At 40.2% G+C, this 14720-nt stretch overlaps 1 protein-coding gene across 1 annotated transcript in view; it reads left to right on the forward strand.

Moving 5' to 3' along the window:
- The first annotated feature begins 4225 nt into the window (after window positions 1–4225).
- rad23aa (RAD23 homolog A, nucleotide excision repair protein a) overlaps window positions 4226–14720 on the forward strand; it is a 31778-nt gene continuing 21283 nt past the window's right edge. Inside the window, exon 1 of the mRNA XM_039772642.1 lies at window positions 4226–4487. Within this exon, the coding sequence (XP_039628576.1) occupies window positions 4422–4487 (66 nt within the window). The 5' untranslated portion in view covers window positions 4226–4421. The remainder of the gene's footprint in view (window positions 4488–14720) is intronic.

The following is a 14720-nucleotide window of genomic DNA, read 5'->3' on the forward strand; positions in this document are numbered from 1 at the left end:
TGTAAGGCCTGTAGTTATGTATGGAGCTGATACATGGACAGTAGTGGGAGCGCAGGAGAAGTTGGATGTGGCAAAAATGAGAAGGTTGAAATGGATGTGTGGAGTTACACAAACAAATGGACAGAATAAGGCATGAGATGATCAGAGGGACAACAAAAGAGTGAGAGACATCTGAGAAAGTCCAGGAAAGTAGGTTGCAGTGGTATGGAAATATGATGAGGAGAGACATGTGGGCAAAGGAATGATGGGAATGGAAGTACAGGGGAAGAAAATGTAAGGGAGGCCAAAATGGAGGCGGACAGATAAAGTAAAATAAGAGTTGAAGGAAAAGGGCCTGACTGGGGCTAAGGTGCAGGATTCAGCTATATAAAGAAGGTTGGTCACGCACATCGACCCCACATAGGAGTTGGAAAAGATGAAGAGGAAGAAGAAGGTCCTGTGCAGGAATATATGCTCAATCTATATTGTATTTATGTGGATATATGTGTCTATTCAGGGTTTGCATTCTGCTCTGTTAACTTTAAATCCTATCACTAGGAAAATACATGTTGTCGTGATGGACTGGGTGTCATGTGTGTTAAATAGTTTCATATTAACTATTTTCTTTAGGTGTAAACCAAATCTTTATAGGTACTTATTAAGTACATCCATTACATCCAAACTACAGGGGACTGCTGGAGCCAATCCCAGCCAACACAGGGTGCAAGGCAGGAAACAAACCCAGGGCAGGGTGCCAGCCCGACCCCAGTAATAAGTATATCATACTTTTTTTTTTGTTCTTTATTTCGCCTTATACAATTTCTTGTAATAGGAATTTGTTAGTTTTCACATACCCCTTGGGGTCAGAGTGCAGGGTCAGCCATTGTACAGCGCCCCTGGAGCATTTGAAGGTTAAGGGCCTTGCTCAAGGGCCCAGCAGAGTAGGATCTCTTTTGGTAGTGACGGGGATTCAAACTGGCAACCTTCGGGATAAGAGCGCAGATCCTTAGCCTCAGTGCCACCACTACAGTACTTATTAAATATTTTCACAGGTGGTCATTAGTGTTATGTGAAGGTGATGTGGCTTGGATTCTGTTTTTGTTAAAAAGGTATCTTGGAGTTTAAGGACAGGATGCTACTGATAAGACAATTAATGATCTCTGAAAGCAATAAAGCTAATAAATGTTTGCTAACTAAGGGTCACAAAAAAGTAACCAGACATGACCCAATTCTTGTTGGTATGAACCAAGCAGTTTGACATTGATTTACGGAATGGCAAGAGTCGGGGGAAAGATCTTCAAGCTATACAGAGTGCTCACTGTGTTATTGGGGACTCTAATGTTAAAGTTCTGGATCAGCATTAATGCTATTAAAAATCTCCTTTTGTCAAATTAAGATGTTGTGATTTATTTTCTCTGCGGTGGGCTGGCACCCTGCCCGGGGTTTGTTTCCTGCCTTGCGCCCTGTGTTGGCTGGGATTGGCTCCAGCAGACCCCCGTGACCCTGTTAGTTAGGATATAGCGGGTTAGATAATGGATGGATGGATGGACTTATTTTCTTCCACAGTCCCCTCATAAATATTTAGGACATTTGTGAATGGCAGACTAGTGGGGAAGGCAGTTCCAATCAATTTATTTAATACAACTTATTTTTGTGTAGTGCCCTTTAATGAGTGCAGGCGCAGAGCACTGTGAACCACACTCTCTGGTAAAACACAAGTATAGATTATATTAATTACCAAATACAGAATTAGTTCATATACAGATGCAGATTTGTTAAATCACATAAAATGAAATCAACAATATCTGTCCATTCATTATTTGTTGAACTATGGCCAGTTGACAACAGAGGAGATGAAAACTTTATGAGAGAAAGTCAAAGGCAAAGTCCGACCGACATGGTCACAGTCCTGGAGTCCTCGGCCAACTGGCCGCTTACTATCGGCTGGTCATTCTGTAGTGGAGTCTGTGCTGACCACAAGAGCGGCGTTTGAGGGTGGAAAGTGGGGCAACCACCCCAGGCCCTATGCCCCTTGCTAAGAGGGCACCGCTTTTGAGGTCTGCATGTCCCATTTGAGCGGATTTGTCGAGTTATATTCTCCAGTTATATTTTGATAAAGTCCGTGCGTTTTCCAGCAAACATTTAGCAAAATACTGTAATGAGAAAGTCCAATGTATGTTAACATTATTTTTATTAAGGTTGCGTGCAGGTTTATATAGTCTACACATACCGGTAACAGTGTTTGATGTAACTGGCTCCACGTAGGGTTGGTCAGCCCTAGGCCACCGCACACCCCTAAGGCTGCCACTGGCTGGCTGCCCAGTCTGATGACAGAATCTTTTCATCCGATGATTCCAAGCCTCCCAGTTTCACAGATTACTTTTCCATGGGCAGGAGAACAACTTGGAAGTTGGGCAGTGGCACCAAGAGCCAGATGCTGAGAACAGAAACAGAATAGAGGAGGGTTACTAACAGTTTAAATATATTATATTACATAGATCATCTCTCTATTATATAAAAAAATCCTGGGATGTGATCAGACTTTTTAGCCTGGGACGAGACAAGACTTTTCCAGATAATTTCATGTCCTGCGGTGGGCTGGTGCCCTGCCCGGGGTTTGTTTCCTGCCTTGTGCCCTGTGTTGGCTGGGATTGGCTCGAGCAGACCCCCGTGACCCTGTAGTTAGGAAGTAGCGGGTTGGATAAAGGATGGATGGATAATTTCATGTCCCGTGAGATGAGACTTTGCACCAAGAGATTTAACCACGCCAGGGTCTGGAAATAAAAGGCAAAGAGTAGATGACAAAGTAGAACATCGTAAAGAGGTTCAAAAACTTTATCGCAATACACATGCAGAGCAGGTTAGAGATTATGAAAGTACTAAAATTGGAAATTCTGAAAGAAATGATAAATATCGCATTAGCACAAACAAATGGAAATTATTACTTGGTGAAGTAACAGAACAGCGAAAACAGATCGAATACAGTATATGGACATCGGTGGTATGACCAAAGTATGTAGATATTACTTGGCTTTAAACTTTAAGTTGGAGACTTGTAGATCGTCTAATTTGTGTTGCCATCAGGGAAAAGTATTGTTTCTTCCCAATGAAGAGGCCAATCTGCGAGAATTAAAAGATTTGTTGTTTGGTGAAAGTGAAATGCAGAGACACGAAGTGGCTGGCACGTAGTGCAGAACAGGGGGTTGGCAAGCGAAGCGAACAGGGGGTGAAGCCCCCTTGTATTACAAACAAACAGAGATGCAGTATACACAGCTGATCGGCAGCTCAAGTCAGGGTAATCTTGACTAAAGTAGTGAGTCTTTAGCCTGAGACCAAAAGGGCTTCTTTTACAGTATATCAGCAGTCAGATTCACAGCTTCAGGGCCCTGAAACTAAACGCTCAACCTCCTACTGTTATTTTAATTAATCTCTGGAATCTTAAGTAGGCCGACATCCTGAGTTCTCAATGTGTGCTTTGGTTTGTAAGTAATGATGATTTCAGATAAGTAAGCAGGGCCCTGGCCAAATGCTTTATTTGTGAAAAAGAGTATTTTGAAATCCAGTGTAAGGACTTGAGAACTGGAATTATGCATTTGTATTTTCTGGTCTAAGCAATGATTCCTGCAGCAGCATTTTGTATTAACTAAAAGTTGAACAAAGACCGATTAAACCAGCCAGTCAATAACACATTGCAGTAGTCAATCCTATTAGAAATAATGCATGAATGAATTTCTCAGTAAGGCAATTAATAACTAAACAAAAAATGAACAGAAGAACAATATTATAAAAAACAATGAATGATATCGAAAAAAAGAACAAAGAAGATGTAAGATAGAAAATTAAAGAAAAACCAAGGGTTCTTTAACATAAGTTAATATGTGCAACAGAAAATGAATACCTCGGTGAAAATGATACAATAAAAAAAAATCCACACCTGTGCATACTAACTATATAATAGGAGGCTCTTCCACGCATGCTCCATTGTTTGAATTTGCTCTATTTTTCCATTCAATGATACACAATCATCTGATATTTCTTTCTTTCGTTTTAACGAACTAGCATAACCACGGTAATATATATATATATATATACATATTTAACTCGTTCGCCGTTTTATAAAAAGTGCAGTCTATAAAATCATCTTTATATTCCAGGTTTACTTTAGTACACATCCTTTATTCGCACATGGGTCCCCTATCACGTGACAAAGGTGCTGCGCTGCCTGTCGGACCGGACTTCACTGACGTCATCGGGAAGATGGCGTCGTGAGTTGAGCGCCACTGGATTTTTTTTAACTTGGTTGAGTGTGCTGTTTGTTGCACTTCACCATTGCTGACGAGTTCTTTAACGTACAGTCGGGCGAAAACGTGCTGGTGTGGTCAAAGACCCGAACGGAGTGGACAGGTCTGAGAAGCCGTGAGCGGAACTGGAGTACCAGCGTCATGCAGATCACCTTGAAAACCCTCCAGCAGCAAACTATCAAGATTGACATCGAGCCGGAGCAAACGGTGAGCGAGCCGAGCGCAGCGCGTGACAGCCCGCGCGGACGGCGACCCAAAACAAACACAAGCAGAATTAACACGCGCGGCTCGCCTCGACAATTTCCGCCTCTCGTCATTTGCTAGATAGCCCCATTTATTCGTTTATTTTGGTGTTTGGTTTCTTTTCCACATGTGCTTTCTTATTGACTCGTCGCATTAGTTTGGGTTTACTATAAATAACATTTTTTTTTGTGCCTGCACTTTTTTTAGCTATCTGTGCGGCTACAGACTCAAGTTATTTTCTATTTCTAACGCTACGCGAGACAGCGTGAAAGTCCGTCGCTTTTATCGTTTCGTGAGTGGCTAACGCAGGCAATGCCCGTTTTTTTTTCCTGGCCTGTTATTTTCAGTTGTTCAATCGTTCCAACAATAATAGCTGAGTCACATCAAACGTTAGAAGTGCCGCTCCATTACAGCGCGTGGTCTTGTCATCCACTTGCTAACGAAGGCGACTCCGTGTTCCGTAGCCGACATCACGTGTTCTGTTTGCCCGCCCTCAACCCGGGACCCCTGCCAACCGGCAGCCCTCCTGTCTTCTGAGTTTGTCAGAGCCAGCCAACCCATTGTTGGGCACACCATGGCATGTGGTAGTGAATTAGTGCCGTGGTTCTCAAATTCGATTCTGGGGACCCACCGTGGCTTCAGGTTTTTGTTCCAACCAGATTCACAATCGGTGTTAATATTCGAAACAACTGATCCCATTTACTTAGTTGGATTTTTTTACTCTTCTCTTATTCTGCATTGTAGTTTGCTCCCTTCATTTATCCCTAATAGTGGCAATTAACAGCCAGCAGAGCAGATGCCCAGGATAATGAAAACAGCAATGACTTCAGTGTCAGACTAATTATTAAATAATCAATTAAATAACCAGAACATATGGAAAAGCAGAATGAAAATTTGGTTGAAAATACTGTTGACGACTTAAAAAACCCGTATAATTGCTTATTACTTTTTAATAAAAATTTGCCAAACTTAATTTGTAGTTTCTACATTGACTGCAAAATACAGAAACTGGGAAATAAAGTCTCACTTGTTTAGTCTAAGAGTCCAATGAAGAACGGAAGTTGGCTGGAACAAAAACTGCAGCGGCAATGGGTCCCCAAGATCAAGTTTAGAAACCAGTGAATTGGATATGGGGAGCAGCAAGTGGACTATAAAGCACCCCAGAGTACTGGGAGAACATGCTGACTCCACATGGTCAGGGTACATCACAGGGCCTTGTCAAAGATTAGCCCAACAAAACAACATTAAAACGATCAGTTAACAGCATACCTACTAAGAACTTAATTTGAATTTGTAGCAAACTAAATCCACTTAATTTATGTGTTTAGTGTCTTGGCACCTTTAAATGGCTTCAGCTTGACAGGTTCAGGGGACCAAATGCTTGGAGGAACAGACCTGGGGCCTCATGCATAACGCCGTGCGTAGAATTCGCACTATAACGTGACATAAGCACAAAAGCCAAAATGTGCTTATGCACAAAAAAATCCAGATGCATAAATCTGTGCGTTCGCCAACTTCCACGTTCTTCTGCTACATAAATCCCGGTCAGCATGAAAATGAACACTCGTGCACGCGCCTGCTACTCCACCCCAACTCCTCCCAGAATTACGCCTCTTTGAATATGCAAATCAATATAAATAGCCCTTAAGCCCAGTTTTCTGTGAAAAGGCAATGGGAAAATAGAATCTCAGTGAATACCAAGTTTAGCCAAGGAAAACCGTACTATTTGTTGGTGTAAACAGTGATATAAACAACAAAAGGAAGCTGATTGAGTGACATAGTGTCGGAGAAACTCGAAAGCTCAAGTTCACAAAGTCGCACAGTGCACAAAATAATGAAGAAGTTGTCGGATATCAAAGTCGCCATGAAAAGGCGAGTCGTAGTCCACCGTCTCAGTGTCATATTTAAAGCAGAACATCATAAACTTCATCTTAAAATTGTTTAATTTATTAGTGTCTCAAATCCCATCGTAACTGAAGTAGCATGTTAAATGCTTTGTTTTGTATTTGATCTTTTATGTGCTCTATGTGTGTGAATCACTACGTGCTTCCGGGCTTTCTCTTCCTCCGACAGGACACAGAATCCATTACATTTGTGATATTACAGCTCTCTGAATAATTAAAATACTGAGATGTATACGTGATATAATTTTCATGATGATAGGATTTGAAGCATGTTATTAAACATGGGAACACAGTGGTGCAGTGATTGTTCATGTCTCACGCAAGATGCTTGCTGTGCCGTGCGCGACCTTCGATGAAACACTTTATTGTAGCAGTACTGTCTCTTTCAAATGTACTAAACACCAATTCCTGTCCTTACTTTTCTTTCTCGAAATACTCAATTGCCATACAATCAGCTCTGTAATAGACATTAAGCCATCTGTAAGCTTAGAAGGCCGATTCTTCAAAACTTTTAAGGAACATTGAAATATCTTTGTAGTACGTGTTTAATTATTCTATCCATCCATCCATTCAGTGTTGCCCCAGCATATATACAGCGCGAGGCAGGAACAATCCGTGAAAGGATGCTGCGGCACCGTGTCCTCACATGTTTAATTATTAACAATATAGATTATGTAAATGAAGTTAAAGTTTTATCTGTATAATAAACATATTTTGCAGCATTTCATCTTAAAAATATCATCATCATATGTAAATATGCGCTTTATAAAATGGCGCAGGTTGTGCAATATTATAACTGTATCGCAAGTTTACAGTGAGGTAATTGTACTTATAAGTACAAACAGTTCTACAAGGAGCTCTTGATGTACTGATTGAGTGCGTTTAGAGTCCTTGGGATGAAACTGTTTCTGAACCGCAAGGTCCGTACAGGAAAGGCTCTGAAGCGTTTGCAGTATAACAGTATATACAGCATGGCTGAGGCAGTGTGTGCTTGATGCTGTATATCGATAATTTTCTTTCCGATCAGCTGCTGTACAGCTGTGATTCACACTAAGATACAATCATATAAATACTCCGGGTGGTGCAGTGAGAGTAGTATGGAAAAAGATGATCCGATGTTGCAACCCCTAACGGGAGCAGCTGAAATAAGAAGAAAAAGGTGCAGTGAGAGTAACAACGCTAAAGCAGTTATGGTATTTGGAATAGTTTGAGCATTCTGTGGACCATTATATTGTTACAGGTTAATTACAATCAGATGCATTATACTAATAAACAATATGCACTTAATTTCAGTGTATTTATAAAGCCACGTCAAAAATATGGATATAAAAAAGAAAGGAAAACCACACAGGAACAGTAGAACTGCTTTGATGCTGGGTGCTGCCAGTGTGCAAAACTGAGCGCAGAACTTGCGTACAACAGGGTATGAGTTACCGTGAAAATGTGCGTGGCTTTACGGCAGTGCTTCTCAATTATTTTCTGTCATGCCCCCCCTAGGAAGAAGAAAACATCTCGTGCCCCCCCGCGCGACTATAAATAGTATAATTTGTCTATAAAATTGTTATAAGTACACCTCTGCATAACACTGTATCCTTATTAACGTATAAGAGAATAAAAAAAGAAAGAAATATGGACCAATTTACAACAAAGAATAGCTTTATTAAATGTAACAGAAAAGATTTAAAGTGCATTCTAAATTAAAAAATTTTAAAGAAAAATAAAAAAGCATGTTCCCCGAGGTCAAACGCGCCCCCCTTGACGGAGTGGGCGCACCCCACTATTTGAGAAACACTGCTTTAAGGCAAGTTTAGGTTTTATACATCGCGATTTGAATGTGGAAACGTTCTTGCGCAACATTTTTGTGCGTACGCACCGTTTCCACATGATGCCCCTGCTAACTAGTAAATTTTAGATGAAGTGCTAGTAATGGTAGGCTTATTTATTTATTTACTAGGATGGCTTTGCCCCCTGCTCTCTTTGCTCGCCGACCATCCCCCTGCCACCCTGGCCTGCGCTATGTGCCAGCCACTTCACTTCTCTACCGTTCGTGTAAGTGGATTTCACTTACACCAAACAACAAATCTTTTATTTCTTGCGGGTACGCCTCTTCATTGGGAAGATACACTACTTCTCCCTGATGGCAACACAAATTAGATGATCTACAAGTCTCCGGCTTAAAGTTTAAATCCGAACAATATCTTTATACTTCAGTCATATCACCTATGTCCATAAATTTGATCTGTTTTTGCTGTTCCGTTGTTTCACCGGGTAATAATTTCAATTTGTTTGTGGTAATGGGATCTTTACTATCATTTTTTTTTTTTTTTTTTTTTGAGACTTTCGAATTTTAGTACTTTCATTATTCCTAACCTGCTCTGCATGTGTATTGCGCCAACATTTTTTAACCTCTTTATGACATTCTACTTTGTCATCTACTCTGTCTTTTATTTCCAGCCCCAGGCGTTGTTAAATCTCTTGGCACAAAGTCTCATCTTGTGGGACATGAAAGTATCTCTCTGAAAAAGTCATGTCTCGTCCCAGAATTTTTTATTATAATAGAGAGATTAACCTTAGGAACTTTAATGATGTTTAGTTAAGAGGAATAAGGTTCAGTGCCCCCAGTGCCTGGGGAAGCCATTCCAGCTGCCGTACTTCCTGGGCAAGCCTGTTCAAGTGTTTGTCCTATGAAAATCCTTGAAGTAATTCATGAAACTTTATTTTGTGATCGTTTGTCCTGCCTTGAATAAGCTTGGATCAACTGCCTCCTTCTACTTAATGTCTGTAGCGTTAGACCACGCTGTGGTAAAACATTTCTTTATTATGAACAGGAATTATCAGTACTTGTGATTTTTCTCTTTATTTCTGTATATTAATATTTTAGATGAACACTTGTAAGTGGTATTGACACAGAATGAGTTACTATTGGGTAGGGCAACTTGGTATTTCTACTTACTCTGTATTGGCTTATTGTTAAGTGGAGCCGTTAATTGACAATCCTGGCTGACACATAATATAATTGAAGTAAATTCAAAATTAAATGAAGTAAAATTAATTGTTACAGGCATTATAAAAGACAACTAAATTCTGAGATACATATCGAAGAAAGAAAAATGAATGCTGCCATGTAATTTAAAGTACAAACTGAACAGAATGAGGCATCCTGTTTAAAATCATGTAAGAAAAAAGGAATACTGTACAAAAAAAAGAAAAACGGTTAATGGGAAATCCAGCAGCCACAGAGGTCCACCAAGACATACCTGAGCAACCCTCATTCAGACCAGGTGTGTCCCAGTGGTGGGCGCTGTCGACTCACTATGAGAGTGTCCTGCTTGTACCAATGCGGAGATTGCTTTTTCCCCCCTCTGTCCACATGGGATTTCTCCAGGTACTCTTGCTTGCCTATGTCATGTCAGGATGTCCAGCTCATGCAGTTTGGTGACTCTAAGATGGCCTGTTATGTTTGTGATTGCACAACTGTGTTCTAGAACTCAACTTAGATTATTTGATTGCTTTTATTGGTCTGCAACACATGCAGAGACAATCTGCAGTGCAAAATTATTGGGTGCCAATACTTTGGCACACAAGTCAGTTTAGAAGGGAGAAGATTGGAAACCTGCAGCCTCCGTGGTCCCTGGGACAGAATTAAATTTATTTTTTTTATTAGTCACCAGTTTTAATTTTATGACTAATTCTAGAGATTGGTTAGCTGTGTGTGGGGGCGGCCGTGAGTTTTGATTGGTTAGCTTTGTGTGGGGGAGGCTCTGAGTTTTTTCGTGGCTGCAGGTCACTTAGTCACATGCTGATGTCTACATACTTATTTTATTTTGTATTTTTCAGGTACATGCTGATGCAGAAAACCCTTCAACATATTTATATATAACCTTATTACAATACACCCTGCTCTCCCCTGAACTTTCTATTCAGTTTTTTCAATTTTAATTTCAAACTTGTGAGGATCTGACTGGATGACTTGACATGTGGATTATGTGACACGAGTAATGTGAGATTTCTTTCATGGATATTTTTGATGTGGTGTATTGTATTGTTGTCCAGCATTGGTTTCCGTAAACTCCTATTCTATTAGAAGCTTTGTTATTTCTATTCTCCGTGAAATAATGAGTTTAAAAATCTTTCACAGCTTTTATTGCAGAATCACATGAAGTAACATAAAAAAATGATAATTTCTGGGTGGAGGATCCCATTAATATTTATAGTGCATTCACACAAAATAAGGCAACATTTAAACATTTTATTTAAGTTTTGTGCACAAGAGTTTTTTTTGCAGTTGTACATTCAGTGACAGAGTTAAAAAAAAAAAATACCTCAGTGAAATCACTTTTGCCTCTTCCAAATTGACTGGACCTCATCATTCAAATAAAACTTTTTTTTTGGAACTGTGGTTAAATGTACCAGCATACACTCGGTCTGCAATTAGCATTAGCCATAAGTAGAAAAAGTGCACAAACTGGTGGACTAATGTCAGGCTTATTTTATCTGTAAGAGTTCCAACATTCCTTTACCATTCTAGCAGAATGTTTCTTTATGGGAACAAAGATGTGACCTACACTAAAGTTAAAGAAAAAAAATTTGAATGTTTGCTCATGAATATAAAGAGTAAGTTTCAACTTGAACATCTGGAAAGCCTCATAAGAGCGCAGGGAAGAGGAGACCTTTTTGCTCTTGATTAGCTATTCTGATGTGCTAAATGTGTTCTAGTGCTAGTAACAGTGGTGGTATGGACCTCTGGTGGTTAAGGAATTGGACTGTCGTAAACCAGTGCATTGAGACACTCAGCACTGATTTCAGTTGTTGCAATGGACAAGCCACTTAATCCTTTCACTTCATGCGTTGTAAAAAATGATTAGGTCTTTCTTGTTTATAGTTTACTTTGGATAAAAAATTGGCTAATTTATACATGTTAGTGATTCTCTCTTCCTATTTGACAACTTTTACTTTTTATGTCTTTGTTCAGTGTTGCCTGATTAGATAATGTGTTCTAGTGTAGTGTTTCTCAACCCATGAGTTACTGGGTGTCCTAGATGGGTCGTTGGAATTAAGTTAAAAAAAAAAAAAATCAGCGATCGCTTTAATGTTTTATTAATGTTTTATGGAGCTGCTGATTGCAGATTTCAGTTCTGTACCCGTTCAACAGGACGTTTTGAGGAATTGAAAAGACTGACATAAGTCAGATAATGTGCAACTGACAACCTGCCTTGCACTGCACACTTCATTAAGGGTGTACTCAAAATTTGCCCGTTTGTTCCATGCTGTGCCGAAGCGTGAGTGTCCCAACTCACTATTCCCCCGCTGGCTTCCTGCACTTAGCACTGCACTAAACGTTCTGGGACCGGGCATGCTTTCGTCATGACCATGTGACCTCACGTAAAGCCAAAACAAGATTCAAACACAGTGACAACATGCATGTCAATATGGTTTCACTTATTTTGTGGTGGTTTTGGAGTCGGGTAGAGCAGGATGACTCTCTGCACTCTTACAGATTTATTGAGTGTGCTGCGTAGCATTTTAGTGCTAATCATGCTGCATATACGAGAAGATTTATATGGTGACAAATGAGGTTAAGGGAGGAATTTGCAGCTTTTCCTGCCAACTACAATTCTCATTCATGTGTAAGGTGAGACTAAAAACCTGTTTTTAGCTCAAATGGTATTGAATGAAATGAGAATTGCACTATCTGACTTGTTGCGTCATTGACATCATGTCTGTTTTCCGTGCCTGAGCACATTTAGTGATCACATTGTTCTCAAATCCTACTGAACCGTGCTTTGGCCCACCTTTTCCAAGCAGACCAGGGCATGGTACGGTTGGCCCGGTACAGAGTGATCACTCTAGTCAAACGAGGTAGACTTTGCGGGGTTACATGCGGACAAACATGTTCGGACATTGAACAAACTGCTAGTGCGAGTACATCCTTAGAGTGCTAGCAACCATGGACCAGTTATTCAAATGCCCCCTAGCATCACCCTCTCCAGACTCTTCCAGTTCTGTATCAACCCCACAAGATTAATTCCCAAAACCTGAACTAAGCAGAAATGTTAAAGGAACATAAAGTACAACCCAGATTTCATGAGGTATAGAATTATTTTTACGCAAAGAATGGAGAGCAGTGACTGTTGTGCGTTACCACCAAGTGAAAGCATAAAGACATTTGGAAGCAAAGTGTGGTACTTACAGAAGTAAATCATTTGACTTTATTCAAGTAAAAATCTAAAGGCTTCACAAAAAACATTCTAGTGTTTGTACAACACCCGAACAGGAACACTACTTATTGTCTCGTTGCACATCAAATTGCCAAATATAAAAAGGCACACAGAATTGCAGAACAGCACATCCTATACCTTGTGCAATGAAGTCCTAGTTAAGTCAGTCACCTGTGAACTAAAACACATTAATCTCTGTGCTCTCTTCACATAGCCCTGATTCTGACAAACCTGCGAAAATCAGACGTCTGGGGACCCCTGAAAAAGACAGATGGACGCTAAATTTGATTCAGTATTAAACATCTGTGTGTTGAGTTATATTTGAAGTACTATCCATATTTCATTTATTATATATACACTGTATTTAAATGTTGAATATGTATTTACAGTAATCCCTCCTCGATCGTGGGGGTCGCGTTCCAGAACCCCCCGTGATAGGTGAAAATCCGCGAAGTAGAAACCATATGTTTGTATGGTTAATTTTATATACAGTGGTGTGAAAAACTATTTGCCCCCTTCCTGATTTTTTTATTCTTTTGCATGTTTGTCACACAAAATGTTTCTGATCATCAAACACATTTAACCATTAGTCAAATATAACACAAGTAAACACAAAATGCAGTTTTTAAATGATGGTTTTATTATTTAGGGAGAAAAAATCCAAACCTACATGGCCCTGTGTGAAAAAGTAATTGCCTCCTGAACCTAATAACTGGTTGGGCCACCCTTAGCAGCAATAACTGCAATCAAGCGTTTGCGATAACTTGCAATGAGTCTTTACAGCGCTCTGGAGGAATTTTGGCCCACTCATCTTTGCAGAATTGTTGTAATTCAACTTTATTTGAGGGTTTTCTAGCATGAACCGCCTTTTTAAGGTCATGCCATAGCATCTCAATTGGATTCAGGTCAGGACTTTGACTAGGCCACTCCAAAGTCTTCATTTTGTTTTTCTTCAGCCATTCAGAGGTGGATTTGCTGGTGTGTTTTGGGTCATTGTCCTGTTGCAGCACCCAAGATCGCTTCAGCTTGAGTTGACGAACAGATGGCCGGACATTCTCCTTCTGGATTTTTTGGTGGACAGTAGAATTCATGGTTCCATCTATCACAGCAAGCCTTCCAGGTCCTGAAGCAGCAAAACAACCCCAGACCATCACACTACCACCACCATATTTTACTGTTGGTATGATGTTCTTTTTCTGAAATGCTGTGTTCCTTTTACGCCAGATGTAACGGGACATTTGCCTTCCATAAAGTTCAACTTTTGTCTCATCAGTCCACAAGGTATTTTCCCAAAAGTCTTGGCAATCATTGAGATGTTTCTTAGCAAAATGGAGACGAGCCCTAATGTTCATTTTGCTTAACAGTGGTTTGCGTCTTGGAAATTTGCCATGCAGGCCGTTTTTGCCCAGTCTCTTTCTTATGGTGGAGTCGTGAACACTGACCTTAATTGAGGCAAGTGAGGCCTGCAGTTCTTTAGACGTTGTCCTGGGGTCTTTGTGACCTCTCGGAGGAGTCGTCTCTGCGCTCTTGGGGTAATTTTGGTCGGCCGGCCACTCCTGGGAAGGTTCACCACTGTTCCATGTTTTTGCCATTTGTGGATAATGGCTCTCACTGTGGTTCGCTGGAGTCCCAAAGCTTTAGAAATGGCTTTATAACCTTTACCAGACTGATAGATCTCAATTACTTCTGTTCTCATTTGTTCCTGAATTTCTTTGGATCTTGGCATGATGTCTAGCTTTTGAGGTGCTTTTGGTCTACTTCTCTGTGTCAGGCAGCTCCTATTGAAGTGATTTCTTGATTGAAAAGGTGTGGCAGTAATCAGGAAATTGAACTCAGGTGTGATACACCACAGTTAGGTGATTTTTGAACAAGGGGGCAATTACTTTTTCACACAGGGCCATGTAGGTTTGGATTTTCTTTTCTCCTAAATAATAAAAACCATCATTTAAAAACTGCATTTTGTGTTTACTTGTGTTATATTTGACTAATGGTTAAATGTGTTTGATGATCAGAAACATTTTGTGTGACAAACATGCAAAAGAATAAGAAATCAGGAAGGGGGCAAATAGTTTTTC

Source organism: Polypterus senegalus, chromosome 12, assembly GCF_016835505.1.
Source record: "Polypterus senegalus isolate Bchr_013 chromosome 12, ASM1683550v1, whole genome shotgun sequence".
Classification (NCBI taxonomy): Eukaryota; Metazoa; Chordata; class Cladistia; order Polypteriformes; family Polypteridae; genus Polypterus; species Polypterus senegalus.